Source organism: Tripterygium wilfordii, chromosome 7 (assembly GCF_013401445.1).
Source record: "Tripterygium wilfordii isolate XIE 37 chromosome 7, ASM1340144v1, whole genome shotgun sequence".
Lineage (NCBI taxonomy): Eukaryota > Viridiplantae > Streptophyta > Magnoliopsida > Celastrales > Celastraceae > Tripterygium > Tripterygium wilfordii.
The window spans coordinates 12798154-12823617 of record NC_052238.1 but is presented as its reverse complement, the minus strand read 5'-3'; the positions used below and the strand labels follow the sequence as shown (position 1 = coordinate 12823617).

The following is a 25464-nucleotide window of genomic DNA, read 5'->3' as shown; positions in this document are numbered from 1 at the left end:
GACAGATTGTATTTCCGATCGATCGGAGGTACTATTCACAGAACGCGCAGTTTCGCGAAAAAGTTCCGAATTCACTTGTTTTTAAGCCAAAACGACCCCAACTTATTTTGAAAACGACATAAGAGTTTGGGGAAGTATAAAAGGGCAAAAAAATAGGGTTTTGGGGGGTTCTTGGAGGGTTTTTCATTCTACCACCATTGGAGAGCTTGGAGCCACCATTGGAGCTTGGAGAAGAAGAGGGTCTACAAGGGGGTTTTCTCTCTCCTTTTCTATCCTAGTTTCTATGGTTGATTTCCTTTGTTTAATGATGTATTTTGCTTCCATGAGTGACTAGATTTCTTACTAGGGACTTAATGTAACCAAACCTTGAAGATTCAATAAACTTGATTTCCTTATTTCTTGATTTCTCTCTCTCTCTTGATTGTCTATGGGTGTGATTAATGCTTTTGAATGTTTGGCCATCATTCAATTGATTTGTTGCCTAGATTGAGACCGGAAGGAGATATCTAGGGTTTGCCTCAAGCCATAGATGACATAGGGTGCATGAACCATAGGAATATAGGTTTGTGACTTATGCAATTGCCAAATGATTTCCATAGTTCTTAATGGGTTTTTGATATATTAATCCGATTGTTAGGAATAACAGGGATTTATGTTGAAAATATGTTTGATGTATCTAGGAATAGAACACTGAATAGGTTGGGAAATCGATTGTCATTATAGAGAGAGGAATTAGGGATTAAGGGACCAAGGGAATTGAATTGGATAGGTGAGGTGACGTTAAGTACCTTAGTGCTTTCCATCCTTGATTTCATACTTGTGTTTGATTTGTCTTTGTTCTTTTGCTTTCGTTTAGTTTAAAAACAAAATCAATCTCGAATCCGTTTCCCCAATTTGCATAGTTGTTACTAGTTTGACATTGATTTCTATTGCCAACACATCCCTAGTGGAAACGATAATTTACTCATCTCTTTATTACTTGTGCGATTTGTGCGCTTGCAATTAAATCCATATCAAGTTTTTGGCGCCGTTGCCGGGGATTGAGGCAATTGTTTTTTGTGTCAAATTAGGTTTTCAATTGTGTTAATTGGTTTTTATTTTTCTGCAGAAATTCTTTCTCTTGTATGAGCTTGGGAAGACGTTCTATTAATCCGGAATTAATTGCTATTGATTTGGAGATTGAAAGGACTTTTCACAATCTTAGACGGGAGCTTATTAATAATCAAATGGAAGGCATGGGAGACAATCAAGGAAGGGGGAATGATGGTGATCTTGGTGGAGCTTTAAATGTGAATGATGGTAATGGTAATGGTGGAGGTGCTAATGGAAGAAATGGTGGTGAAGCGGTTGAAAACCCTCCTAGGCAATTTGATCCTCGCTCTCTTGAGGATTGTGCTAGGCCTACTTGGGATACAAATCCTTCAAGCATCCGCTATCCTCCTATCAATGCTACTAATTTTGAGATCAAGCCGGCTATCATCAACATTACCTCTAATTCGGTGGTTTTCTATGGTCTTCCTAATGAAGAGCCCAATGTACATCTTCGCTCTTTCTTGCATGTGTGCACCACTTTTGGGATTAACGGAGCTTCTAAGGATGCTATCTTGTTGAGGCTATTCCCATTTTCTTTGAGGGACAATGCTAAGGGATGGTTGATGTCCTTGCCTCCCAATTCTATCACCACTTGGGATGAGATGGCGGAACAATTCTTGACGAAATTCTTTCCTCCGGGCAAAGCGGTGCAAATTAGGGTGGATATCATGTCCTTTGCCCAAAAGGATTTTGAATCATTTTATGAGGCTTGGGAGCGCTTTAAAGGCATTATTCGAAGTTGCCCAAATCATGGTCTTCCAGAATGGGTGGTGTACCAAGCTTTCTATAATGGGTTGTGCATGCATACTAAAGAGACTATTGATGCGGCTGCGGGAGGTTCTTTTATGACCAAAAATCAAGAGGAGGCTCGGGAATTACTTGATAAAGTGGCCAAGACCACTAACTCTTGGTCCTCGGTGAAGGGGAATCCAAAGTAAGGAGGAAGTTGTAGAGATGATGAAGTTATGTCTACCTTGGCTATTATGGCAAAGAAGATTGAGGCATTGACGCTAAATCAAGCTCAAGGGGTACATGCTATGCAAAACACACATTCTCATATGTCTTGTGCTTATTGTTGTGGACGCCATCCTACCGAAGAGTGTCTTATTGCTTCTTCATCTAATCCTAGTGAGCAAGTGAATGCCATTGGTGGAGGTAATTTCAATCAACCTCGCAATGATCTTTATTCCAACTTCTACAATCCGGGATTTAGGAATCACCCCAACTTCTCTTGGAGCAATACTCAAAATGTGCAAAATCCTCAACATCTAGTGCAGCCCCAAGAGAAGAAGAGGGATATTGATGAGATGTTTTCAAAGCTAGCCGAGGCCTAGATACACTTACAACTCATACCTCCCAATTTATGACGAGGACGGAGCAATACATGAGTAAAACCGATGCCACTCTACAAGCTCAAGCAACTTTGATGCAAAGCTATGGAACTTCCATCCGGAATCTTGAGGTACAAATGGGGCAAATAGCTAACACTTTGTCATATAGAGAAAGAGGTACGTTGCCAAGCCAATCGGAGGTGAATCCAAAAGGGAAGGAGAAAGAACAATGCATGGCAATCACTCTCCGGATTGGTAAGGTGGTTAAAAATGCTTCTGATCTAGACGCCGAAAAGGCAAAAATTTTGCAGGAGGAGGAGAAGTGCAGGAAAACAAGGGAGAACGAAGCTGAAAAATGTCCAGAGACAATTTTCGATCGATCGGAGGGGGTTCCCGATCGATCGGGCCTCCTTGGTAAAACTTTACCCGAGGCTATTTCCGATCGATCGGAGCCCCACCCGATCGATCGACCTGTTCCAGCTCCTGTGAAAACGAAAGATGTGCAGCCACGATATGCAATTGAGCCCGATTGGCCCGATAGTTCTCTCCCTGCACCTCCAATCAAACCTTATGTGCCTCCAATTCCATTTCCTCAAAGGTTGAAGAGCACTAAGAAGAATGATGATCAATTTTCTAAATTTTTGGAGGTATTCAAGAAGCTTCAAGTGAACATCCCCTTTGCCGAAGCTTTAGAGCAAATTCCTTGCTATGCCAAATTCATGAAAGAGATCTTATCCAAGAAGCGGAGGTTGCAGGAGCATGAAAAGATACAATTGACCGAAGAGTGTAGTGCCATTGTGCAACGGAAGCTCCCAATTAAGCAAGATGATCCGGGAAGTTTCACAATCCCGTGCACCATTGGAAACACCTTGATTGAAAGATCTTTATGTGATCTTGGAGCTAGCATCAATTTGATGCCATTATCGGTAGCTAAGCAAATTGGGATGAAGGAGATTAGTCCAACCACGGTGTCTTTGCAAATGGCGGATAGATCTATCAAGTATCCTATTGGCATGGTGGAGGATGTTTTAGTGAAGGTGGGTGATCTTATGTTCCCGGTGGATTTTCTTATCTTGGATATGGAAGCCAATCCCACCACTCCCATAATCTTGGGAAGGCCATTCTTGAGCACCGGGAAAGCTTTGATAGATGTTGAAAAAGGGAAGCTTACTTTGAAAGGTGCGGGAGGTGATCAAATCACTTTCAAAGTGTTTGGCAATAGAAGGCAAGATGAGGTTTCTCAACAATGCCTCCAAGTGGAGCATATTGACATGGTTATCCCCGACACTCTTAAAAAGGAAACTCCATATATTCCGGTGGAAGTTTTCCTAGGCCAAGACTCCAAAGTGAAGCATGAAATTCCCAAGGCATCCACCCAAGCTGAAAATGATGTATCAAAGTCTCAAGTTGAAGATCCCAAGGAGAAGAAAAAGAAGAGCAAGAAAAAGAAGAAGAGGAAGACCAAGAAAATGAAGAAACATGCCTTTCCTAAAGAAACGGTGGTGATGAAAGCTTATGCTCATTGCATGGAACCTAAGCAATCAAATGTCAATCTCAAGAAGCCATCAAGGGGAGTATACACCATAACCCTCAAGGATCCCGGTTGAATTCACAAAGGGGAGTCGGGCTGAAGACTTTAAACCAAGCGCTTTCGGGAGGCAACCCAGGTTTTATTGTTCTATCTCTATCTTTTTATTTCTATTTTCACCTATTCCATGCATTGAGGACATTGCATATTTTAAGTGTGGGGGTGGGAATTTAGGTTTCTAGTTTTTGTAAAAAAAATAAAATTTTTGACTTCAAATGCCTTATGCCATGTCACTCTTGAGTGTATTTGGATGAATTTTGTGATCTTTGAAGCATTGATGGATCTTGCTATGGACATTCTTTCCAATTGAGTTGTTCCTATCTTGAAAATTGTTTTGTCCATTGTGTCTTTGTGAATATGGAACACTTGATTGTGGGGTATGAAATTTGACTTGACTTTGACATTTGTGGTTGTTTGAGATCAATTTGATTCTAAGTAGCACTACTTGAGCAATGAAAAAGAGAAAAAAAATATATATAGAAAAAAAAAATAGAAAAGAGAAAAAAAATTGTGTTTATGAATAAATGGTTTCTTTCATAAATTTTCTGCTGAGTAACCGGGCCTCTTGCCTAGCAAGCAATGAGTTTCGCGTAAAAAGGTAGGAAATGAATGTTAGAGTACCTTGGTGACTAGTTTAACCTCGTAGCCTTTTTGACTCGGGTAATTAGATCCGTTGGGGTGTCTTAACACCTAGTGCCCTAAGCCAACTGGATTGGGAGTCATTGGTCGAAAGCTCGTTACATGAGTCATTTAGAAAGCTCAAGGAGGTTGAACATTGCACAAATCACCTTTGAGAAGAAAAAGAAAGAAAAAAAAAATGTGAATAGAATGAAGTTTGAATAAATGCTCATTGTATTTGTTTTTTTGATTCTTATTGTTATTGGAAGACTTCATGGCCATTGTTTATGTCACTTTGAAGCCGAATATCAAGTGAAATCCATTATGTGCATCATTTCTTGAATTTATAAGCAAAGTGGATGAGATAAGATTCTTGAAGGAATGCTTTTATTGGTTTGAATGCCCTAATGCTTGATTTGTTAGTGTGGATAGGGTTGCAATTGAGAATCCATTTTATACTCTTGTTGATGACATGAGTTTTGGCATTGAAGTTGTTTAATGTTTGTGGGTATCATTCTGGTAAACTCTCAGGAGACACAACTCCTCCTACTAGGGGCACCTAGGGGTTTAAAGGCTTGTGGCACATGCTAAGTGTCATCGTGAGCCCTACGAAAGTGGCATACATTAGTTACTTATTTAGAGTAGGTCTTAGTTATTTTATTTTTCATTTGAGCTTAACGGAAAATACTCTTTCCTTCTTTTATTCATTCTCAATTTGCTCGAGGACGAGCAACGATTAAGTGTGGGGGTGTTTGATGTGCCAAATATATACATACATTTGCACATCCTTTACACATAAGTTCATCCCATTTTGAGTTGATTAAGAGTTGATATTGCCTAAGAAAGTTATATTTGCATATTGTAGGTATCAAGGCAAGAAAGGAAGGAAAAGAGTGCAAAATGAAGATTTTTACTCCAGAATCGATTTCCGATCGATCGGAGCCATTCCTGATCGATCGGACCTGCCAAAACAGCATTGAATTCATCGAGACAGATTGTATTTCCGATCGATCGGAGGTACTATTCACAGAACGCGCAGTTTCGCGAAAAAGTTCCGAATTCACTTGTTTTTAAGCCAAAACGACCCCAACTTATTTTGAAAACGACATAAGAGTTTGGGGAAGTATAAAAGGGCAAAAAAAATAGGGTTTTGGGGGGTTCTTGGAGGGTTTTTCATTCTACCACCATTGGAGAGCTTGGAGCCACCATTGGAGCTTGGAGAAGAAGAGGGTCTACAAGGGGGTTTTCTCTCTCCTTTTCTATCCTAGTTTCTATGGTTGATTTCCTTTGTTTAATGATGTATTTTGCTTCCATGAGTGACTAGATTTCTTACTAGGGACTTAATGTAACCAAACCTTGAAGATTCAATAAACTTGATTTCCTTATTTCTTGATTTCTCTCTCTCTCTTGATTGTCTATGGGTGTGATTAATGCTTTTGAATGTTTGGCCATCATTCAATTGATTTGTTGCCTAGATTGAGACCGGAAGGAGATATCTAGGGTTTGCCTCAAGCCATAGATGACATAGGGTGCATGAACCATAGGAATATAGGTTTGTGACTTATGCAATTGCCAAATGATTTCCATAGTTCTTAATGGGTTTTTGATATATTAATCCGATTGTTAGGAATAACAGGGATTTATGTTGAAAATATGTTTGATGTATCTAGGAATAGAACACTGAATAGGTTGGGAAATCGATTGTCATTATAGAGAGAGGAATTAGGGATTAAGGGACCAAGGGAATTGAATTGGATAGGTGAGGTGACGTTAAGTACCTTAGTGCTTTCCATCCTTGATTTCATACTTGTGTTTGATTTGTCTTTGTTCTTTTGCTTTCGTTTAGTTTAAAAACAAAATCAATCTCGAATCCGTTTCCCCAATTTGCATAGTTGTTACTAGTTTGACATTGATTTCTATTGCCAACACATCCCTAGTGGAAACGATAATTTACTCATCTCTTTATTACTTGTGCGATTTGTGCGCTTGCAATTAAATCCATATCATTCGCTCCATCTAAGTGACCTGAATCTGATATGCGTCAACCTCAACTCTCTCATCTCAAGTTGCTCATATGGACGAGAGAGCATCTAACGTATTAGTTTATTTATCTAAAAAGATGAAAGAGCGTATAGTTGAACCTGGAATTCTTCTTTTGCCCAAACAGAAGGTGCTGAGGACCCGTGCTCTACTTAAGCCCAAAGATGAGTCATTTACAGATGTTATGCCACAGCATGAAGTTCCAATTGCAGTGATTCATCTAGGTTATTCCTTGAACCTCTGTATAACATGATTTGTCTTTTAATTTGCTATTATTATAATTAAGTTTCATGTTTTCTTAATCCATGTTAAGATTCTGATGGAATCAACCTAGACTTTGCTGTAGTATTCATAAATGCATGAATATTGGGAATTGGATTTAAACTTGTGTCAAAGTCGTTGGCTAAAACATTTTCATGATGGATGGTTTTGTGCACCTTTCGTGGCTAACACTGGAATCTCTTTCTTTTTGTGTATTAGGAACTATCTTTGAAGGTCTCTATAAGTTGGTAAGAACAATGATCCCATTATATACAAGTTTAATTGAAAATTTGTTAGATTACAATTTTAGGGTATTGGAACCAATTTGGGGCTTTTGTCAAAACTGAGGTTAGGTTTGATAAATTAAGTTATGATATGTTATTTTTTATTAAGTTAGTTCATTGGATAGTATTTGGAGATTATTGCTTAATCTTGTGAAGTTTGTGTCTACAAGAGGTAGGGAAACTACCACCCTCTTTGATCTTTGTATGACTTGTATTTAATCATTATTGGGAAAACTTTTATCCTCTTTGATAATTTCTTTTTATGCATTATTTGAATCATTGTAGGACCCTCCTAAATTCTAAAACTTCCTTGTTCCTACAATTGTTTGATTGTTGTTCATGGATAATTGTTGGCCTCTATTATTCTTGTATTCCATGGATGTGTTCTTATGGCCTAGTCCGTTATTGTGGATCTAGACCATCTTGCACTTATCATATTTTACAATGAGTTTTTGTAACAAAAATATTGCATAAAGGAATTTAATTGTATTAAATTCCTTTGAAGCATTAAAGAGGAATTTGTGATTCATTCAAAGTCACTAATTTATGGTAAATTGTTTGAGATACAATTTGTTGTCAAAGTAAGTTATTGTAATGATATTGAAACTATATCATTTGTTGAACTGTAAATGTTTTGAATTGTATTGTAAACATGGCATATATTGAGCCAAGTTTTGTGGACAATTGTTGGTTGTGTTGTTGTGTCACATTGTTCGGTGTAGGGTGTACAACCCGTTACCTGTTTAGGTGTCCGGATATCCTTGTTGTTTGGGAGTACACTTTCCTTAAATGGATTCTCCTTTGTGTGTGATTGTGACACTTGGTCAACGAGTGCTTCGGACCTTCGACATTCGGTGTGCCTCAATTGTTCCACTTGTTGTTTTAAATATATACAATATTTAAATGTATATATATTGTAAATTGCATTCATATCATGATGCATATTGGTTATTGTACCTTACAATTGTTTATCCATATTCTTATTTTTATGTGTCATGTTTATTTTCTATGGCACTTTGAGCGCTATGAATCTTTATAGAGGCTTGAATCTAGTACGGTACCTTCTGGTATTGTAGTTCTATTTCGTTGTTTATTGTTTTAAATTTATTTCCCTACTGGGCCTTCTGCTCATCCCTTTCTTTTCTTTTCCTTCTTTCCCCCTCAGGTCAGGAGGATGTTCAGGATCGGCTATCGGAGGCATAACAGTGCAGACTGTGCAGTGTAATCCGCGTATATTAGATTTATATTTCTTATCTTTATTAGGATTTAGAGCTAGTTAAACTATTGAAATTTGGCATATTTCTCAGTCATCATTGACTTGAGCAATTTTGGTTCCTCCGTGAGATTGACCACCGAGGTCTAGTATTCTGATTTTGTTGGATGTTTTGTTACTTTCTTTTGAGATTGACCGTTGAGATCTTTAATTATTTGATAGTATGAAACCGTAGTTTTATGGAGGCTTAGTGTTGTTTGAGTCCTCTTTAGGATAATTGTTAATTTGTGTGTAGGTTGGTGCTCATTGTACTACATGTTATGTCACGTTCGTCGAATTTTGTAGATGTGTTTTCTATCTCACAACCCCACCCAAAACGGGGCGTGACATTGAAACCGTCCAAGGCTCATTTGAAAAGGCGATATATTAAAGAATGTTGGAGCAAATGTGGTTGTCATAAGCTTTGTGGCAATCGAGTGGTGCACCACTCGATTGTTATGGTTCGAAACGTTTTATTAATTCGTAACACTGGGTTATCTTTAAAACTTGACTCTCATATGAAGTTTTTTTAGTTCATGCTTTTGCAATGCACTATCATCTGCTAAATTGTGTTCTTTTCTCTCTTACTTACCCTGTATGTCAGGTATTCTTTACACTTGAAGGGAAAGGGTGGGGCCTTCTGTCACGCCCCTCTCTTCTAAGGTATACCGAGGTATACCAAAGTATATATATACCCACAAGAACGTGACCGACAAGGGATCCCATCCCCCGAACCAACCCTTAATCCAATATATAAACCAATATGTAAAATACATAAAATGGTAACAACCCCTGAAACATAATGTGAAAACAGTCCCTCCAAAATACCATATATACACCCACCGAAACCATCGAAGTATTTATACAACAGCGGAAATAAGAAGACTTGTCTACCCGAGATCAGACTGAGTAAATAAGTAACATATACAAATACAACATCCAAAATCCTCACACTCGCTAAAGAAACAACTCGAGACTACACACTAGCTCATGCATCCCGTCGTTGACCGTCGTCACCTAAATCCAACTCACCTAAACGGGAAATAAGAAGAGGGGTGAGCCAAGAAGCTTAATAGACATAGAAAGAGAACACCGATATCCAGAAATAAGTAATTAAGGAATATGATGCAGAATATGAAATACAGTAAATATATAACCATCAGTAATCCAGTCAAGTAACATGACAACCGATAAGGCTATTCAGCACCGTAACCACAAACAGTGATCTCCGATAAATCCATAATCCATAATCTATAATCCACCCCTGGACCCACCCTAATCCCCGTAGGGTGTCTCCCAGTCCAGGTCCACACCAAAACTGGCTGAGGATTAGAAATCCCGATAGCATAGCCTACACCAGAGAGCGTCCCCTGTGATGCACCTCACCTCAGACGGTCTATAGGTACGTACCCGGTCTAATGTATTATCCATCATAATCCAATATATTGGGCTCCTAAATGGGCCCCACAATCTATATCAATCACCCCACTTCTAAAAACATACCAACAATGATAATCAACAGAGAATACGTATAAACATACAAACAGATTGTATTTCCACCACCGGAAACCGACATAACCACAATATAATAAGAATCTGTGAATCCGAAACTCTAGAATCACACGCGAGAGACACGAAAACCCCTACCTGGAAATCAGGATGCAAATACCAAGCACGCGTCCCTGATTAACCCCTGACTCCGAAAGTCAACCTGCTCCGAATCTCAACCGGGATCACCGCCTACACCAAAAAACACGATATACGAAAATATAGTGAAAATACGTTGGGTCAACTAAGGTCAACGATCAAAGTCGACAATCAAACCGGGTCAAATGGGTGAAACCGAGTCAAATGGGTCAGACTGGTCAAACAATGCCAAACCGGGTCAGACTGGTCAATACACCAGTCAACCGAGTCAACTCGACTGAAACTTGGCCAACACTACCGCCAGTGATCCAGCCACCCAAACCTGCCAAATCTTACACCAAATTGAAGAGCTCGAAGAGATGAACTCATACATACCAAAATCGGGGTCACACCGTCGCCGGAATCGATCGGATCGACCACGAAAAGCTCATGGTGGCCGGAACTTCAATCAACGATTTCTCCCAAACCGGAGCTCCTTTCAACCCGCTTCAAGTTGGGTTATGCTCGTCTCGTCTCATCCATACACTCCTTTTGGTACCAATCTTGATTGTCAACGTCGTCGGAATCGCCGGTAAACCGTGATATAGAGAGAGAAATAGGAGAGAAAAAGTCATGTGAGAGTGAGGGTATATTTGCAAATTTTAATTTTTTTTAATTTTTAATTTTATACAATATTTCCTTTTCAAAAACACCCCTTAATAAAATGTTTAATTAATTTCCAAAATTCACAATAAACCCAATTTAAATCCGATTTGAGTGATTTTCACGCCAAAAAGTTTCTTTTAAAATCCTCTATTTATGAAAAATATTTTCATACTTTTCCTTAATTTAATTTTTATTCTCTCCCATTCCCGGTTCAGATCACCAAGGTTCACTCCACCTCAATGAGCGTGTCAAAATATCATAAACAGTGTATAATCGGGTCAAGATATTACACCTTCAAACTCTATAGAAGCTGCCAAAGGGTGCCTTTATCTGCAAGTATGTAGGAGAAATACTCACCAACAGAGAGTTCTACGAGCGGAACATCCAAGGTCGACATGATGAAGGGCTTACGCATCCTGTTCCACGGGATGCATATTGGCATTTGAAAGTTTGGATGCATCCTTTTATGGGAATGTTGCCAGGTTTATCAACCACATGTGTTTCTTTAAATTTCTTGATCTTCAAATTTATTTCTTGAGATGCATTTCACTTAAGTATTTGCATGTTGGATGGATTGAAAAACAAATGCAAAAAAGCATGGTAAATGACTAAATTTGCACAAAATTGTTGGATCCACAAATTTCGGTTGCATAATTAACTAACCAAACAGTGGATGGGTGAAAGTGAAACTTCATGCTCTTTACATTTTATTGATAACTTTTGCACAGTATTTGATGAATTTATGTCCTACATTGCTAGATGTTGGATGCAAACTTGATTGAAATCCCGGTGGAGATGGAGACGCCAGAGCATCACTATTATCATGTATGCATCCTGTTATAATTTGGGCCTCCCATGTTCTTCCCCCAAAAGGCCTTATTGAAGGGAGGAGAGAACCCAACTTATATACAAGTTATCCTTGCATCATTTAACCAATGTGAGACTTTGTCCAACACCCCCTCGAACTTATGGATTGGGTATCTCTGTCCAAGGCCCAACGAGTGGACTTCTTACCGAGGACGAGTGCACACCGGCCTGCTCCGATACCATGTTATACTTTGGTTATGCAAAGTATCTTCAAAGATTAGAGAAGTAGAAGGTCAAGAAGACGAAGAAAGTTTAGAGAACATGGAGGAAGAAGAAGAATCTGTAAATCTCATTAATGAAAGTTATCCTTGCATCATTTAACCGATGTGGGACTTTTTCCAACACATCCTAAGATGCGTTTGTATTCCCATGCTCTTTTGTGATTTATGACGGTGATTTCTATTTACAATCAAGTCTTACATGCACTTTATCTTTTGTAGCTTGCTTTATTCACAACTAGAGAAGTAGATGCCTTGGAAGAGCTAACTTGGGTCAGTAGTTCTGTTTCCATAAGATGTTCATTTGTTCTGTAGTATATAGTTATTCATGCTTTTATTTTATGACAAGAGAAGTAGATGCATTTTGCGTCAGTAGTTCTGTTTCCATCAGATGTTCATTTGTGCTGTAGTATATAGTAATTCATGCATTTTTTAATGAAAACGCAAAGTTTTGATTGTAATATTGTATATAGCCTTGCATTATTATAAGCTTCTGCTTATTTCATGAATCATATGATGGTTCAGTTTTAATGAAAAACTCAGATGAGTACTTTCATAGTTTCATGTTTATTGAAGTGATAAAAATATTCTTGTACATAAATGCGATATGGGAGAATATCTAGTGCCTATGATATATCTTCAGTTTTTTGTACTTTTTGCAATATCATCCATGAGAGTGTTAAGAAAATGCTTATGCATTGTCATGGCATAGGAATATAGGTGTTAATTCTCTGCCGCACCTTTTCGTTCATTCCAGTATTACAATTGTACCTACAAACCAGTATTTGTATGTGAGTAAGCTTGAAATTTTTTCATAAGCCTAATGGTTCGACCTTATAATGTCTTGTCACAATCCTCTGAAATTTAATGTACTATATACTGCCATATTAGATAGGATAACCTTGAGATGCCTAAAGTAACTGTCTAGTTTAACACATGGAAATGCATTTGAGTAACTTTTTTGCATGACATTTGATCGAATACTTGTCTTGAGTTTTGAGTGACGTATGCAAATGCACTATCATTCTCATTAGATGTATAAGGGTTATTTGAATGCGAAACTTTATCTTGATCATATTGTAACGCTTGTGGTCAATTAAAGTCATTTTTAACCAACCTGATATTAATGCATTTCAGCTGTATTTATATAGATTAATTTTTTCTCACTTAATGTGTGTTTTATGTATCCGCAGGATTATGGTGTTGGCTTCGATGACCATGGCCTTCCTGGAAAGTCATTCCAATGCCAATGTGGCAGCACGTTCTGTAGGAACATAAAGCGTTCAAGCAGTAAGCTGATTTCAGTTTTCTGAGACAACTTTTCTTTGTTTCTCCCTAAGAATTATATAGGCGTGATAAATGTTTTAAAACTCGCACTTTAAGATTTTTCAAAAAAACTCTTTCAGCATGCTTTGGAGATTATTTTGATTTGTTTGCGTAGACTCATGTAGCAGACCCTAAACTTTTAAGATAAAGGCTTAGTTGATGATGATGTTTCTATGTTGCTTTATTGCTATTATTGATAGTATTGTTATTATCAGTGTCATCATTTGGTTACTAAGACATTTTGCATGGGTTTGCTGTTTGTAGTGTAAATTAACTAAGTTTACGGTCAGAGTTTTGGTATTTTTGTCTTAGTAATAAACTGGCTGAAATCATTGTGATGTGGAAATCATCATGTCTGTCAAAGTGGAATGTTGAGTTCTATTTTTGGCTGTTTGGTGGTGGCACTTAGGATAATTTGCTTGAATATCATTCCCTTATTGTGCTCATTCAGTTTCTCAAAGTTTTTGTTTGTTGTTTTTGTAGATAATGATGGTGTCATTGTGAATTCTAAAGGAGAAATGAAAGGTGTTCCCAACCTTTTTACTGAAGCTATATTCTAATTGTTTGGCACCATGTACTTGTGAATTCTTTTGTATTATTTTCAGTGAATTGTATTGCTGCAATGGAATTATTACTGTCATTTGGTCTGAGTTGTGTTGTTATGAGCGTATGAAGAAATGGGTCCTTAACTTGAGCACCTAAGAATGATGCATGGTCAAACACTTGTTTTTCTGCGTATGGATAACACAAACTTCATCAAGAAATTTTATTATTTCTTCACCTTTATTAGTGAAAGCTAGAATTTATTGGATTATTTTCTTTCCTAATGATTCACTATGAGAATGCGTGGAGAATGTAGTTTCTATAAGTAGCTATACATGGCAGGTTTAGGTAATAGCTGATAGCCAAATTCCCGTATCAAAAAATGATTTGATCTTGCTTATTGCATTGTGTTATGTTAATTCTTTCTTTGGCTCTGGCATACACTCTTATATACCTTGTGACCGAAGTGTGAGCTCTCTCCAGGTTAATTATTCAGAGTTTGTAAACATTTTACACAATATAATGAAGTATGTTCTTTCGGATTACTTACTTGAGAAGTGACTCTGATGCCTGGTTATGGTTTCAAACTGTTTGACGCTTTCCTAACTGTAGGTTCTGCTATTACTTATTGGTCCCATTGGAAAGGAGTGTGATGTTCTTTGGCCTAGAATTGCATGTGCTGCCAATGCTATTGACGTAAGGGTCAATTTTGAGTGCTTGTGCACTTAGTTTTGTAGGCAACCATGGATGGTAGCTTTGTTAGCGACAGAATGTGCACTGTATTATATACAATGCTAATGGGTTTTATGTTTCGAGACAGTTAGATTGTTATATAGTATATCTTCATTTCTTTGAATCTTTCACTTCCTATGCCCTGAAACCAACCCTATATCTATGTCCTGGCACTTCACAGAAGGAGAAAGACTTGTATTTTCGTTCTCTTTAATCTCTCTCTATAATTATGGTTCATGCTTTCTGAATTTTGTATTCCGAGCGAGTCCTTGTGGTATTTGAATACAAGGGATAATGTTTCTATAGCTTGTGTTTCTCATATCACTATATCAGCATGCTTTCCACTGGCAGGATTACATGCAGCTTTGCCTTTTATTCTCAATGCTCCAATGCAACAGTGATTTAGTTTGTATTCCAATCTTGAATTGGATAATGATTAATACAAGTTGGGCTAAAGATTGTCATCAAAACTGAGCCACTAGTGGAGAAGCCCAAAGCCCAAGTCCAATCACACTAGCAGTTTTCTACTTTTCTTTATGTATAAACAGACAGTTCTTTATATGGGTCAAGAAGACTCATCCATTGAGACAAAGGCTGGAACCAAGAAAGAAAGAGAGACAAGTTGAGGCGGGCAGGAATGGTAGGGAAGTAAGGGTAATGGGTTTGACAAAGAGTAATATAACAACGAGTTTGCCAACAGAGAATTGAAAACCAATATGATATAGTTGAAGTAGGTAGTGAAGAGAGAGTATCATAGGGGTGGGAACATAGTAGTAATCTTTAAACTGTCAGAGATTGAGAAAGGGAAAAGAAAGATCATGGAGACAACCAGAGAGGGTATAACCATGATGACGAGTAGAAATTTTGAGAAAGCCCTAATAAGAAAGAAAAACATGTGGTTTAGTAACAAGGGAGAAGATATGAAGAGCTAATTCAAAAGACAAGTCAGAGAGAATAGCCTGAGGAGAAATGTCAAAAACAGAGGTGGTAGAGTGAGAGGATGATGGAGAGAACATTCCCACAGATGGGATTAAAGAAACTATAGAATGAAGAGAAGGATTTCAAGAAAAGATATCAGCGAGAACATTGGTTTTGCCTTTGATATGAACAACGTCAAAAGTAAACTGAGCAAACCAAGAATTACAGCGAAGTAACTGAGAATGAGGAAGTTGTTTCCCCTTGAAGTGGAGAATTTTAGGGAAGGCAGACATGTCCATCTCGACTAGAAAATGATGTCCCAATAAATGAAATTGAAACTTTTCAATGCATCGTTTAACAGCCAAAACTTCTTTGAAAGTGGAGTGATAATGGAGTTCAGATTCTTTGAAAGGACCAGACTTGTAGCCACAGATATGACGAACTGACTGAGAGTCTTCTTCAAAGAGAATTGCAGCCTAATATTCATCACTAGCTAGCATCAGTCTGAAGAACTCGTTTGCCACTAGCAGGAATTTTGAGAGCTGGGAGAGTCTGAGCCTGAAGCTTGATAGCTTTAACTGCAGCTGAATGTTGAGAGTGCCATGGAGGAGCATTCTTTTTCAAAAGGGGATGGAGTAGTCGTAGATGCTGAGCAATGCGAGGAAGGAAATCAGACATGTAGTTGACCAGGCAAGAAATTATTGAAGTTCAGTCTTGGTAAAAGGACCATCAGAAAAGTTAAGGAGTTGAGTAGCCAGATGTGGTTGAAGCACATAAGAACCTTTTGTAAATGTCAGACCAAGAAAATCACATGATTCTTGAGCTAAGACCATCTTCTTTTCAGAGAGCATTATTCCATTACTATTGACAATGTTGAAAAATTGTTGTAAGAGAGCAGCATGTTCGTCCTGTCCTATAGAAAACATCAAAATATCATCAATATAAACAGGTGCAAAGTTTGCAAGGGGGCAAAGATCCGAGTAAGGGTTTTTTGAAAGACCGAGGGAGCATTTTTGAGACCAAAAGGAAGAACTGTCCATTGGAAATGTTTGTCAGGAATACAGAAAGTAGTTTTAGGACGTTCTGAAGGAACGAGACCTAATTGCCAAAAAACCATCTTTAAGATCAAACTTTGAAAACAGAGTGGCTTGAGCAATCCGAGAGAACCATAGCTGTTTATTGGGAAGAGGAAACTTATCATCAGCTAGAAAGTGATTTAAGGGCTGGTAATTGATGACAAGACGCATTTTTCCCCGGACTTGTTCAGAATGATTATTAACATAGAAAGCTTTACACGCCCAAGGAGAAACAGTAGGTTCAATGAGACCTTCAGAGAGTAAATGATCAAGTTCAGTGAGTGCTAAAGCATAGTGCTCGGGAGACATCCCACGATGACTAGCTTTAGTAGGATTAACATCTTCATTCCTCTTGAAAGGTAAGGAAATAAAGAAATCAGGATTTTTCCAAAGGGGAAAAGGATGTTTCTGAGCAAACTCAGAATGACTGATAGCACAAAGTTTTTGAATCAATTGATCTCGAAGAGGGTGAAACTGTTGGGCCAGATAAAGATTAGGAATAGTAGACCAAGGAAGAAAGAAAGATTTATATGACAAGCCATTATCATGCCATCGAACCTTTTGAAGCAATTGATGCAAAAGGTCAATGCCAAGGAGACAATCTTTACCAGGAAGAGTTGAACCAAGAAACTGATGTCGAAGAGTGAGAGTGGGAAAGATACGAAGGAGAATAGGTTTACTAAGAAGATCAATAGTAAATTGTTCACCATTTGCTGTAGTGAAAGTCCTAGAACAAGGAATCCAAAATGAGTTTGGCAGAAGAGAAGGATTTAAAATAGACACAACCGCACCAGTATCAAAGAAAGCTATGAGAGAAATGGGTGTACCATAGTTCTTAGGTAGGAGATGGAGTTGAGCATATGGAAGAGGAGTATTGAAAGGGGAGGAGGAGATTTTGGGCCTGAAAATATCAGATTCAGGAGAGTCTGAGAAGGAATCAACATCAAAGCCATCAGCAGAGAAATCATCTGCATCATCTTCATATTGAAGAGCAAGTTGAGCATCAGTAGGATCATCAACCAAAGAGTACAAAGACTCAATATCACCATTGTCTGGATTATAGTCAGCACAATGATAAGTGATTTGCTGAATAAGCTGAGAACGTCGAGTCTTTTGAGGACAATTTCGTGCAAAATGTCCAGGTCGTTTGCATACAAAGCATTTAGTACTCTTAGTATAGGCAGCAGTCTTCTAGCGACGACATAGAAACTTCCAGCGTCGATTGAAAGGACGAGCAAACTTTTTGGAAGAACGGAAAGTAGAAAGTCTTTTGTGCCAGGCTTTTTTAGGAAGAGAACATTGGTAGTTGGACTTGCTGCACTTAATTTTGAGATCAGAACGATCACAGGAAGAACCAAGCAGCAGTTTAGTTTGTTTCAACTTCTTCAAGAAATACTGCTGATTACAAAGCCGATCAAGGGCCATGAGAGTGTGACGCCAAAGCTCACCAAAGGAGAGACTAGCCAAAAAAGTCCTCTTGGTGTCAATAAGTTTAGTAACTTCATTACCAAGGCGCTCGGGCAAGGAGTTAAGAAAAGCTTGCTTCAGATTAGTGTCATCCACACCGTTAAGAATATAATATCGGCAAGATACACGGTCATAATGCTTTTCAAGATCACGGCGTTGAAAAGAACAACACTTCAGTTTGAAAAATTCTTCACGAGCTTGTTCAACATGATGTTCAAAGTTTCCAGTAAACTCATTGTAGATGGCAGTCATGAAATTATCTAGAGAAAGCCCTCGTGCTTGAAGTTGCCTGTATGGACCAAGAGAATTCCACCATTCTCGAAGTCGACCCGTAAAACGAGTAGTAACACGATTAATAACCATACTAGTTTTTTCATTAGGCAGTTGAAGTTGTGTAACACACCAAGCAAAAAGTTCATCAAGACGCTCCTTCCATTTGCTTGGAGGGATATCATCAATAGAAAAAGGATGAATTGGAGGGGGATTAAAAGTAGAAGGAGTTTGTGGTTGAGAAATAGAGCTCTCAGAGTCAGAGATATATGGTGGATCAGGATCTGGATCGTTAGGAGGAATGGGAGGTTGGTTAAAGGAAGAGGGATCTACGGGATCTGCGGGTTTGACCATAGAAAGATCTGAGGAAGGAGTTTGAATCAAATTGTCAAGAAAGGTGAGAATAGGATTGGAAGTGGTTGGTGGCGTAGGAATTCAGGGTGCAGCTGGAGCTGGTTGAGTGGGTGGAGCTGGTTGAGTGGGTGTTGGGTTAGGAATATGTCTGGATAATGGCTTGGTAGAACGCTGAGGTTTAGGAGGATAAAGGTAGGAAGAGCTATTAAAAGGAAGTGAACTGGAGGCAGGAATTTCAAATGGTTGAGGATGATAGTTGGGTGGATTGAAAGCATTTATGGGCATGGAATGATAAGAATCATGGAGGAGCCTTGAATGCGCTTGTTTTTCCAAATCTTTTAACTGAGCTTCAAGAAAGTGTTTAGCCTTTTGCTTTTCAGAATGGACCATGGAAGATCCAAGAAAGCCCTGAGAAACCATCGCTAGGAGTTCATGATGGAGAGACTCAATCTGTCGTTTAAGGTGCTGTATAGCTGAAGCATGATGTTGAACTTTAGTATGAAGAGTTTGCTGAGAATCAATGATCTTCAGAAGCAATTTATTCTGAGCAACAACATTATCAGATTGCCAATTAAGAGTGGCTTCAGTAGCTGACAAAGGTTGTTTAAGAGAACCATCAGGCTTGAGAGTAGTTTCTTTAGGAATTTTCCAAGAATGCTTAGCCCGATTTGAAGGTGTGGTATATGTCTCTATAGCAGGAAAAGTGGCATCACACTGAGCAGTGCCTGGATCAAACATATAACACTGGGTTGGTGGAATACACTCCTAAGGGGGAGATCTGCGAGGATATATGACGAAGTAGTCAAAACCTACTGAAGGTTCACCAAGAAGATCCACTTCAGGGTCTCCAGCAAGAAATAATTGTTGTAAACGAGCTTGAGAAATCTTTTTCTTCATTTTAGACCATCGAGCAGAACGAGTAAGCTGATCAAAGTCTGAGTCATCAAAAAGACAAGCATTACACTTGCAATCTAGATCCCAATAACAGTGTTGGGTAACGGGATCTTTATAGGCATAAACTTGACGACCCTTTCCATCAAAGGCAGCTATAGGAAGAGAAGGTTCAATAACTGCTATTGTGGGAAAGATCGGGGCAGTGACAGCCGAAGGGGATGGAAAAGCAATCTCAACTGTACCATCCTTCTTTCGTGTGAATTTGGGATCAGTGGACTGCAAAGAAGTATCTGTATGAAATGAAGTTTCATAGTTGGTAGTCCATGAGGTAGGCAAAAGCTCTTTAAATTTCTCTCGAGTTAACTGCTTTGGGATAATAGTGTTATTAGGAGCTCTAGAAGAATCAACAGTGATAAGAAGAGCATCCTCAGTAGCTGTAGGAGTTTGCAGGTCAAAGGCATGATTCTGTACTCTGCAGACCATCTGATAATGGAGAGTACCAACATAAGATAGTGCCAACATTTAGAGTAGTCTGAACAGTAGCAATACAAGCATGGTACTTAGAGGTCTAACTAGCTAGTTAACTTTCGTAAAACGTTTCGTTAGGTAAAGACACCAATAGACCAAGTTATGTTTGAAATTGCACAAAAAGGTCAAAAGCTCGTCCATAGAGAGAGTTGAACAATTCCAAAGCGTCAAAGTTGACCGTTCTACTATATTTAGTGTTTTTAGAATTCTAACTTGCTAGTTTATCTTTCGTAAAATGTTTCGTTACCAAAACATGCCAATAGACCAAGTTATATTTGAAATTGCATCTAACGTAAAAAGCTCGTCTATGGATGGAATTGAGTATTCCCAAAGCATCAAAATGAAGCGTTGTACTCTAGTTAGTGTTCTTAGAAGTCTAACTTGCTAGTTTAGCTTTTGTACAATGTTTTGTTAGGTAAAGATACCAATAAACCATGTTATGTTTGAAATTGCAGGAAACGTAAAAAGTCGTCTATGGACAGAATTGAGTATTCCCAAAGTATCAAAGTGAACCGTTGTATTGTAGTTAGTGTTCTTAGAAGTATAACTTGCTTGTTTAGCTTTCGTACAATATTTCGTTAGGTAAAGATGCCAATAAACCATGTTATGGTTGAAATTGCACGAAACGTAAAAGGTCGTCTATGGACATATTTAAGTATTCCCAAAGCATCAAAGTAAACCGTTGTACACTATTTAGTATTCTTAGAAGTCTAACTTGCTTGTTTAGCTTTCGTAGAACGTTTCGTTACGTCAAGATGCCAATAGACCATGTTTTGTTTAAAATTGCACAAATCGTGAAATGCTCGTCTACGGAAAGAATTGAGCATTCCCAAAGCATCAAAGTGGCTCATTATACTCTATTTAGTGTACTTAGAAGTCTAACTTGCTAGTTAAATTTCGTAGAATGTTTCGTTAGGTAAAGACGCCAATAGACCAAGTTATGTTTGAAATTGCACAAAAAGGTTAAATGCTCGTCTATAGAGAGAGTTGAGCAATTCAAAAGCATCAAAGTTGACCGTTCTACTATATTTAGTGTTTTTAGAATTCTAACTTGCTAGTTTAGCTTTCGTACAATGTTTCGTAACAAAAACATGCGAATAGAAAAAGTTATATTCGAAATTGCACGTAACATAAAGAGCTCATCTATGGAAAGAATTGAGTATTCCCAAACAATCAAAGTGAACGTTGTAATCTAGTTACTGTTCTTAGAAGTTTAATATGCTTGTTTAGCTTTCTTACAATGTTTCGTCTGGTAAAGATGCCAATAAACCATTTATGTTTGAAATTGCACAAAATGTAAAAAGTAGTCTATGGACAGAATTGAGTATTCCAAAAGCATCAAAGTGAACCGTTGTACTCCATTTAGTGTTCTTAGAAGTCTAACTTGCTTGTTTGGCTTTCGTACAACGTTTCGTTACGTAAAGATGCCGATAGACCAAGTTTTGTCTGAAATTGCACAAATCTTGAAATGCTCGCCTATGGAAAGAACTGAACATTCCCAAAATATCAAAGTGGCTCCTTATACTCTATTTAGTGTACTTAGATGTCTAACTAGCTAGTTAACTTTCGTAGAACGTTTCGTTAGGTAAAGACGTCAATAGACCAAGTTATGTTTGAAATTGCACAAAAAGTTCGAAAGCTCGTCTACAGAGAGATTTGAGCAATTCCAAAGCATCAAAGTTGACCATTCTACTATATTTAGTGTTTTTAGAATTCTAACTTGCTAGTTTAGCTTTCGTACGATGTTTCGTAACCAAAACATGTCAATAGATCAAGTTATATTTGAAATTGCACGAAACGTAAAAAGCTCATCTATTGACAGAATTGAGTATTCCCAAAGCATCAAAGTGAATGTTGTACTCTAGTTATTGTTCTTAGAAGTCTAACTTTCTTGTTTAGCTTTCGTACAATGTTTCGTTAGGTAAAGATGCCAATAAACCATGTTATGGTTGAAATTGCACGAAACGTAAAAGGTCGTCTATGGACATATTTGAGTATTCCCAAAGCATCAAAGTGAACCGTTGTACTCCATTTAGTGTTCTTAGAAGTCTAACTTGCTTGTTTGGCTTTTGTACAACGTTTCGTTACGTAAAGATGCCGATAGACCAAGTTTTGTCTGAAATTGCACAAATCTTGAAATGCTCGCCTATGGAAAGAATTGAACATTCCCAAAATATCAAAGTGGCTCCTTATACTCTATTTAGTGTACTTAGAGGTCTAACTAGCTAGTTAACTTTCGTAGAATGTTTCGTTAGGTAAAGACGTCAATAGACCAAGTTATGTTTGAAATTGCACAAAAAGTTCGAAAGCTCATCTATAGAGAGACTTGAGCAATTCCAAAGCATCAAAGTTGACCATTCTACTATATTTAGTGTTTTTAGAATTCTAACTTGCTAGTTTAGCTTTCGTACAATGTTTCGTAACCAAAACATGTCAATAGACCAAGTTATATTTGAAATTGCACAAAACGTAAAAAGCTCATCTATTGACAGAATTGAGTATTCCCAAAGCATCAAAGTGAATGTTGTACTCTAGTTATTGTTCTTAGAAGTCTAACTTGCTTGTTTAGCTTTCGTACAATGTTTCGTTAGGTAAAGATGCTAATAAACCATGTTATGGTTGAAATTGCACGAAACGTAAAAGGTCGTCTATGGACATATTTGAGTATTCCCAAAGCATCAAAGTGAACCTTTGTACACTATTTAGTATTCTTAGAAGTCTAACTTGCTTGTAAGTCTAACTTGCTTGTTTAGCTTTTGTACAATGTTTCGTTAGGTAAAGATGCTAATAAACCATGTTATGTTTGAAACTGCACTAGACGTGAAATGCTCGTCTATGGAGAGAATTGAGCTTTCTTGAAGCATCAAAGTAGATCGTTGTACTCTATTTAGTGTTCTTAGAAGTCTAACTTGCTAGTTTAGCTTTCGTACAACGTTTCATTAGATAAAAATGCCAATAGACTAAGTTATATTTGAAATTGGACGAAACGTAAAAAGCTCGTCTATGCTCAAAATTGAGTATTCCCAAAGTATCAAAGTGAACCATTGTACTCGATTTAGTGTTCTTAGAAGTCTAACTTGTTTGTTTAGCTTTCGTACAACGTTTCGTTATGTAAAGATGCCAATAGACCATGTTTTGTTTGAAATTGCACAAAACGTGAAATGCTCGTCTATGGAAAGAATTGAGCATTCCCAAAGCATCAAAATGGCTCCTTATACTCTATTTAGTGTACTTAGAGGTCTAACTTGCTAGTTAACTTTCGTAGAACGTTTCATTAGGTAAAGATGCCAATAGACCAAGTTATATTTGAAATTGCATAAAAAGGTCAAAAGCTTGTCTATAGAGAGAGTTGAGCAATTCCAAAGCATCAAAGTTGACCATTCTACTATATTTAGTGTTTTTAGAATTCTAACTTGCTAGTTTAGCTTTCGTACAATATTTTGTAACCAAAACATGCCAATAGACCAAGTTATATTTGAAATTGCATGAAACGTAAAAAGCTCGTCTATGGACAGAATTGAGTATTCCCAACGCATCAAAGTGAACCGTTGTACTCTAGTTAGTGTTCTTAGAAGTCTAACTTGCTTGTTTAGCTTTCGTACAACGTTTCGTTAGGTAAAGATGTCAATAGACCATGTTATGTTTGAAATTGTACAAAACGTGAAATTTTGTCTATGGACAGAATTGGGCATTCCCAAAGCATCAACGTGGATCGTTGTACTCTTGTTAGTGTTCATAGAAGTATAGACTTCTAAGAACACTAAATAAGAGTATAACGGTCCACTTTGATGCTTTGAAATTGCTCAACTCTCTCCATAAAGGAGCTTTTCAAGTTTTTGTGTAATTTCAAGCATAATTGGTTTATAGGCTTCTTTACCTAAAGAAACGTTGTATGGAAGCTAAACTAGCAAGTTAGACTGCTAGGAACTCTAAATAAAGCACAATGGTCCATTTTGATACTTTGGGAACGCTCCATTCTATCCATAGACGAGCTTTTCACGTTTTATACAATTTCAAACATAACTTGGTCTATTGGCATGTTTTGGTTACGAAACATTGTACGAAAGCAAAACTAGCAAGTTAGAATTCTAAAAACACTAAATATAGTAGAGCGGTCAACTTTGATGCTTTAGAATTGTTCAACTCTCGCCATAGACGAGCTTTTGACGTTTTTGTTCAATTTCAAACGTAACTTGGTCTATTGACTTCTTTACATAACGAAACATTGTATGAAACTAAACTAGCAAGTTAGACTTCTAAGAACACTAACTAGAGTATAACGGTTCAATTTGATGCTTTGGAATTGCTCAACTCTCTGCATAGATGAGCTTTTGATGTTTTTGTGCAATTTTAAATATAACTTGGTCTATTGACAACCTTACCTAACAAAACATTGTACAAAAGCAAAAATAGCAAGTTGGACTTCTAAGAACTCTAAAAAGATTGCAACGGTCCACTTTGATGGTTTAGGAAAGCTCAATTCTGTCCATAGACAAGGTTTTCACGTCTTGTGTAATTTCAAGCATCACTTGGTCTGTTGGCATTTTTACCTAACGAAATGTTGTACGAAAGCTAAACTAGTAAGTTAGACATCTAAGAACACTAAATAGATTACAATGGTCCTCTTTGATGCTTTAGCAATGCTCAATTCTGCCATAGACAAGTTTTTCACGTTTTGTTCAATTTCGAACATAACTTGGTCTATTGACATCTTTAACGAACGAAATGTTGTATGAAAGCTAAACTAGCAAGTTAGAATTGTAAGGACACGAAATAGAGTATAACGATCCACTTTGAGGCTTTGGAATTGCTCAACTCTCTCCATAGACGAGCTTTTCAAGTTTTTGTGCAATTTCAAACATGACTTGGTCTATTGGCATCTTTACCTAACGAAACGTTAGACGAAATCTAAACTAGCAAGTTAGACTTCTAAGAACACTAAATAGAGTACAAAGGTTCGTTTTGATGCTTTAGGAATGCTCCATTTTGTCCATAGACGAGCTTTTCACGTTTTTGTGCAATTTCAAACATGACTTGGTCTATTGGCGTCTTTACCTAACGAAAAGTTATACGAAAGATAAACTAGCAATTTAGACTTCTAAGAACACTAAATAGAGTACAAAGGTTTGTTTTGATGCTTTGGGAATGCTCCATTTTGTCCATAGATGAGCTTTTTCATGTTTTATGCAATTTCAAACATAACTTGGTCTATTAGCACCTTTTGGTTACGAAACATTGTGTGAAAACTAAACTAGATAGCTAGAATTATAAAAACTCTAAATAGAGTTCAACGGTCAAGTTTGATGCTTTGGAATTGCTCAACTCTCTCTAGAGAAGAGCCTTTAAGGTTTTGTGCAATTTCAAACATAACTTGGTCTACAGGCATCTTTACCTAACGAAACAATGTACGAAAGCTTTACTAGCATGTTAAACTTAAAAGAACACTAAATAGAGTACAATGGTCCACTTTGATGCTTCGAGAATGATCCATTCTGTCCATAGATGACCTTTTC

General features: G+C 37.6%; 1 protein-coding gene, 1 long non-coding RNA gene and 1 other non-coding gene across 3 annotated transcripts; 1 reads left to right on the top strand and 2 right to left on the bottom strand.

Annotated features, from left to right (window-relative positions):
• Positions 1-1743: 1743 nt before the first annotated feature.
• Positions 1744-1849, bottom strand: LOC120003176. The gene has a single exon (XR_005469297.1). It is a non-coding gene; the product is annotated as a small nucleolar RNA R71 (small nucleolar RNA).
• Positions 1850-11523: 9674 nt separating this feature from the next.
• LOC120001879 lies at positions 11524-14482 on the top strand. The gene is made up of 3 exons (XR_005469071.1): positions 11524-12116; positions 13037-13133; positions 13653-14482. It is a non-coding gene; the product is annotated as an uncharacterized LOC120001879 (long non-coding RNA).
• A 4812-nt stretch (positions 14483-19294) lies between these two features.
• LOC120002603 lies at positions 19295-19906 on the bottom strand. Its single transcript, XM_038851364.1, has one exon. The coding sequence runs from the start codon at positions 19904-19906 to the stop codon at positions 19295-19297; it is 612 nt and encodes a 203-aa protein (XP_038707292.1).
• Positions 19907-25464: the final 5558 nt, after the last annotated feature.

Bases quoted from the DNA above. Each gene is read 5' to 3' on its own strand.
- LOC120002603 (XM_038851364.1), bottom strand. From the start codon at position 19,906: ATGGTCTGCAGAGTACAGAATCATGCCTTTGACCTGCAAACTCCTACA.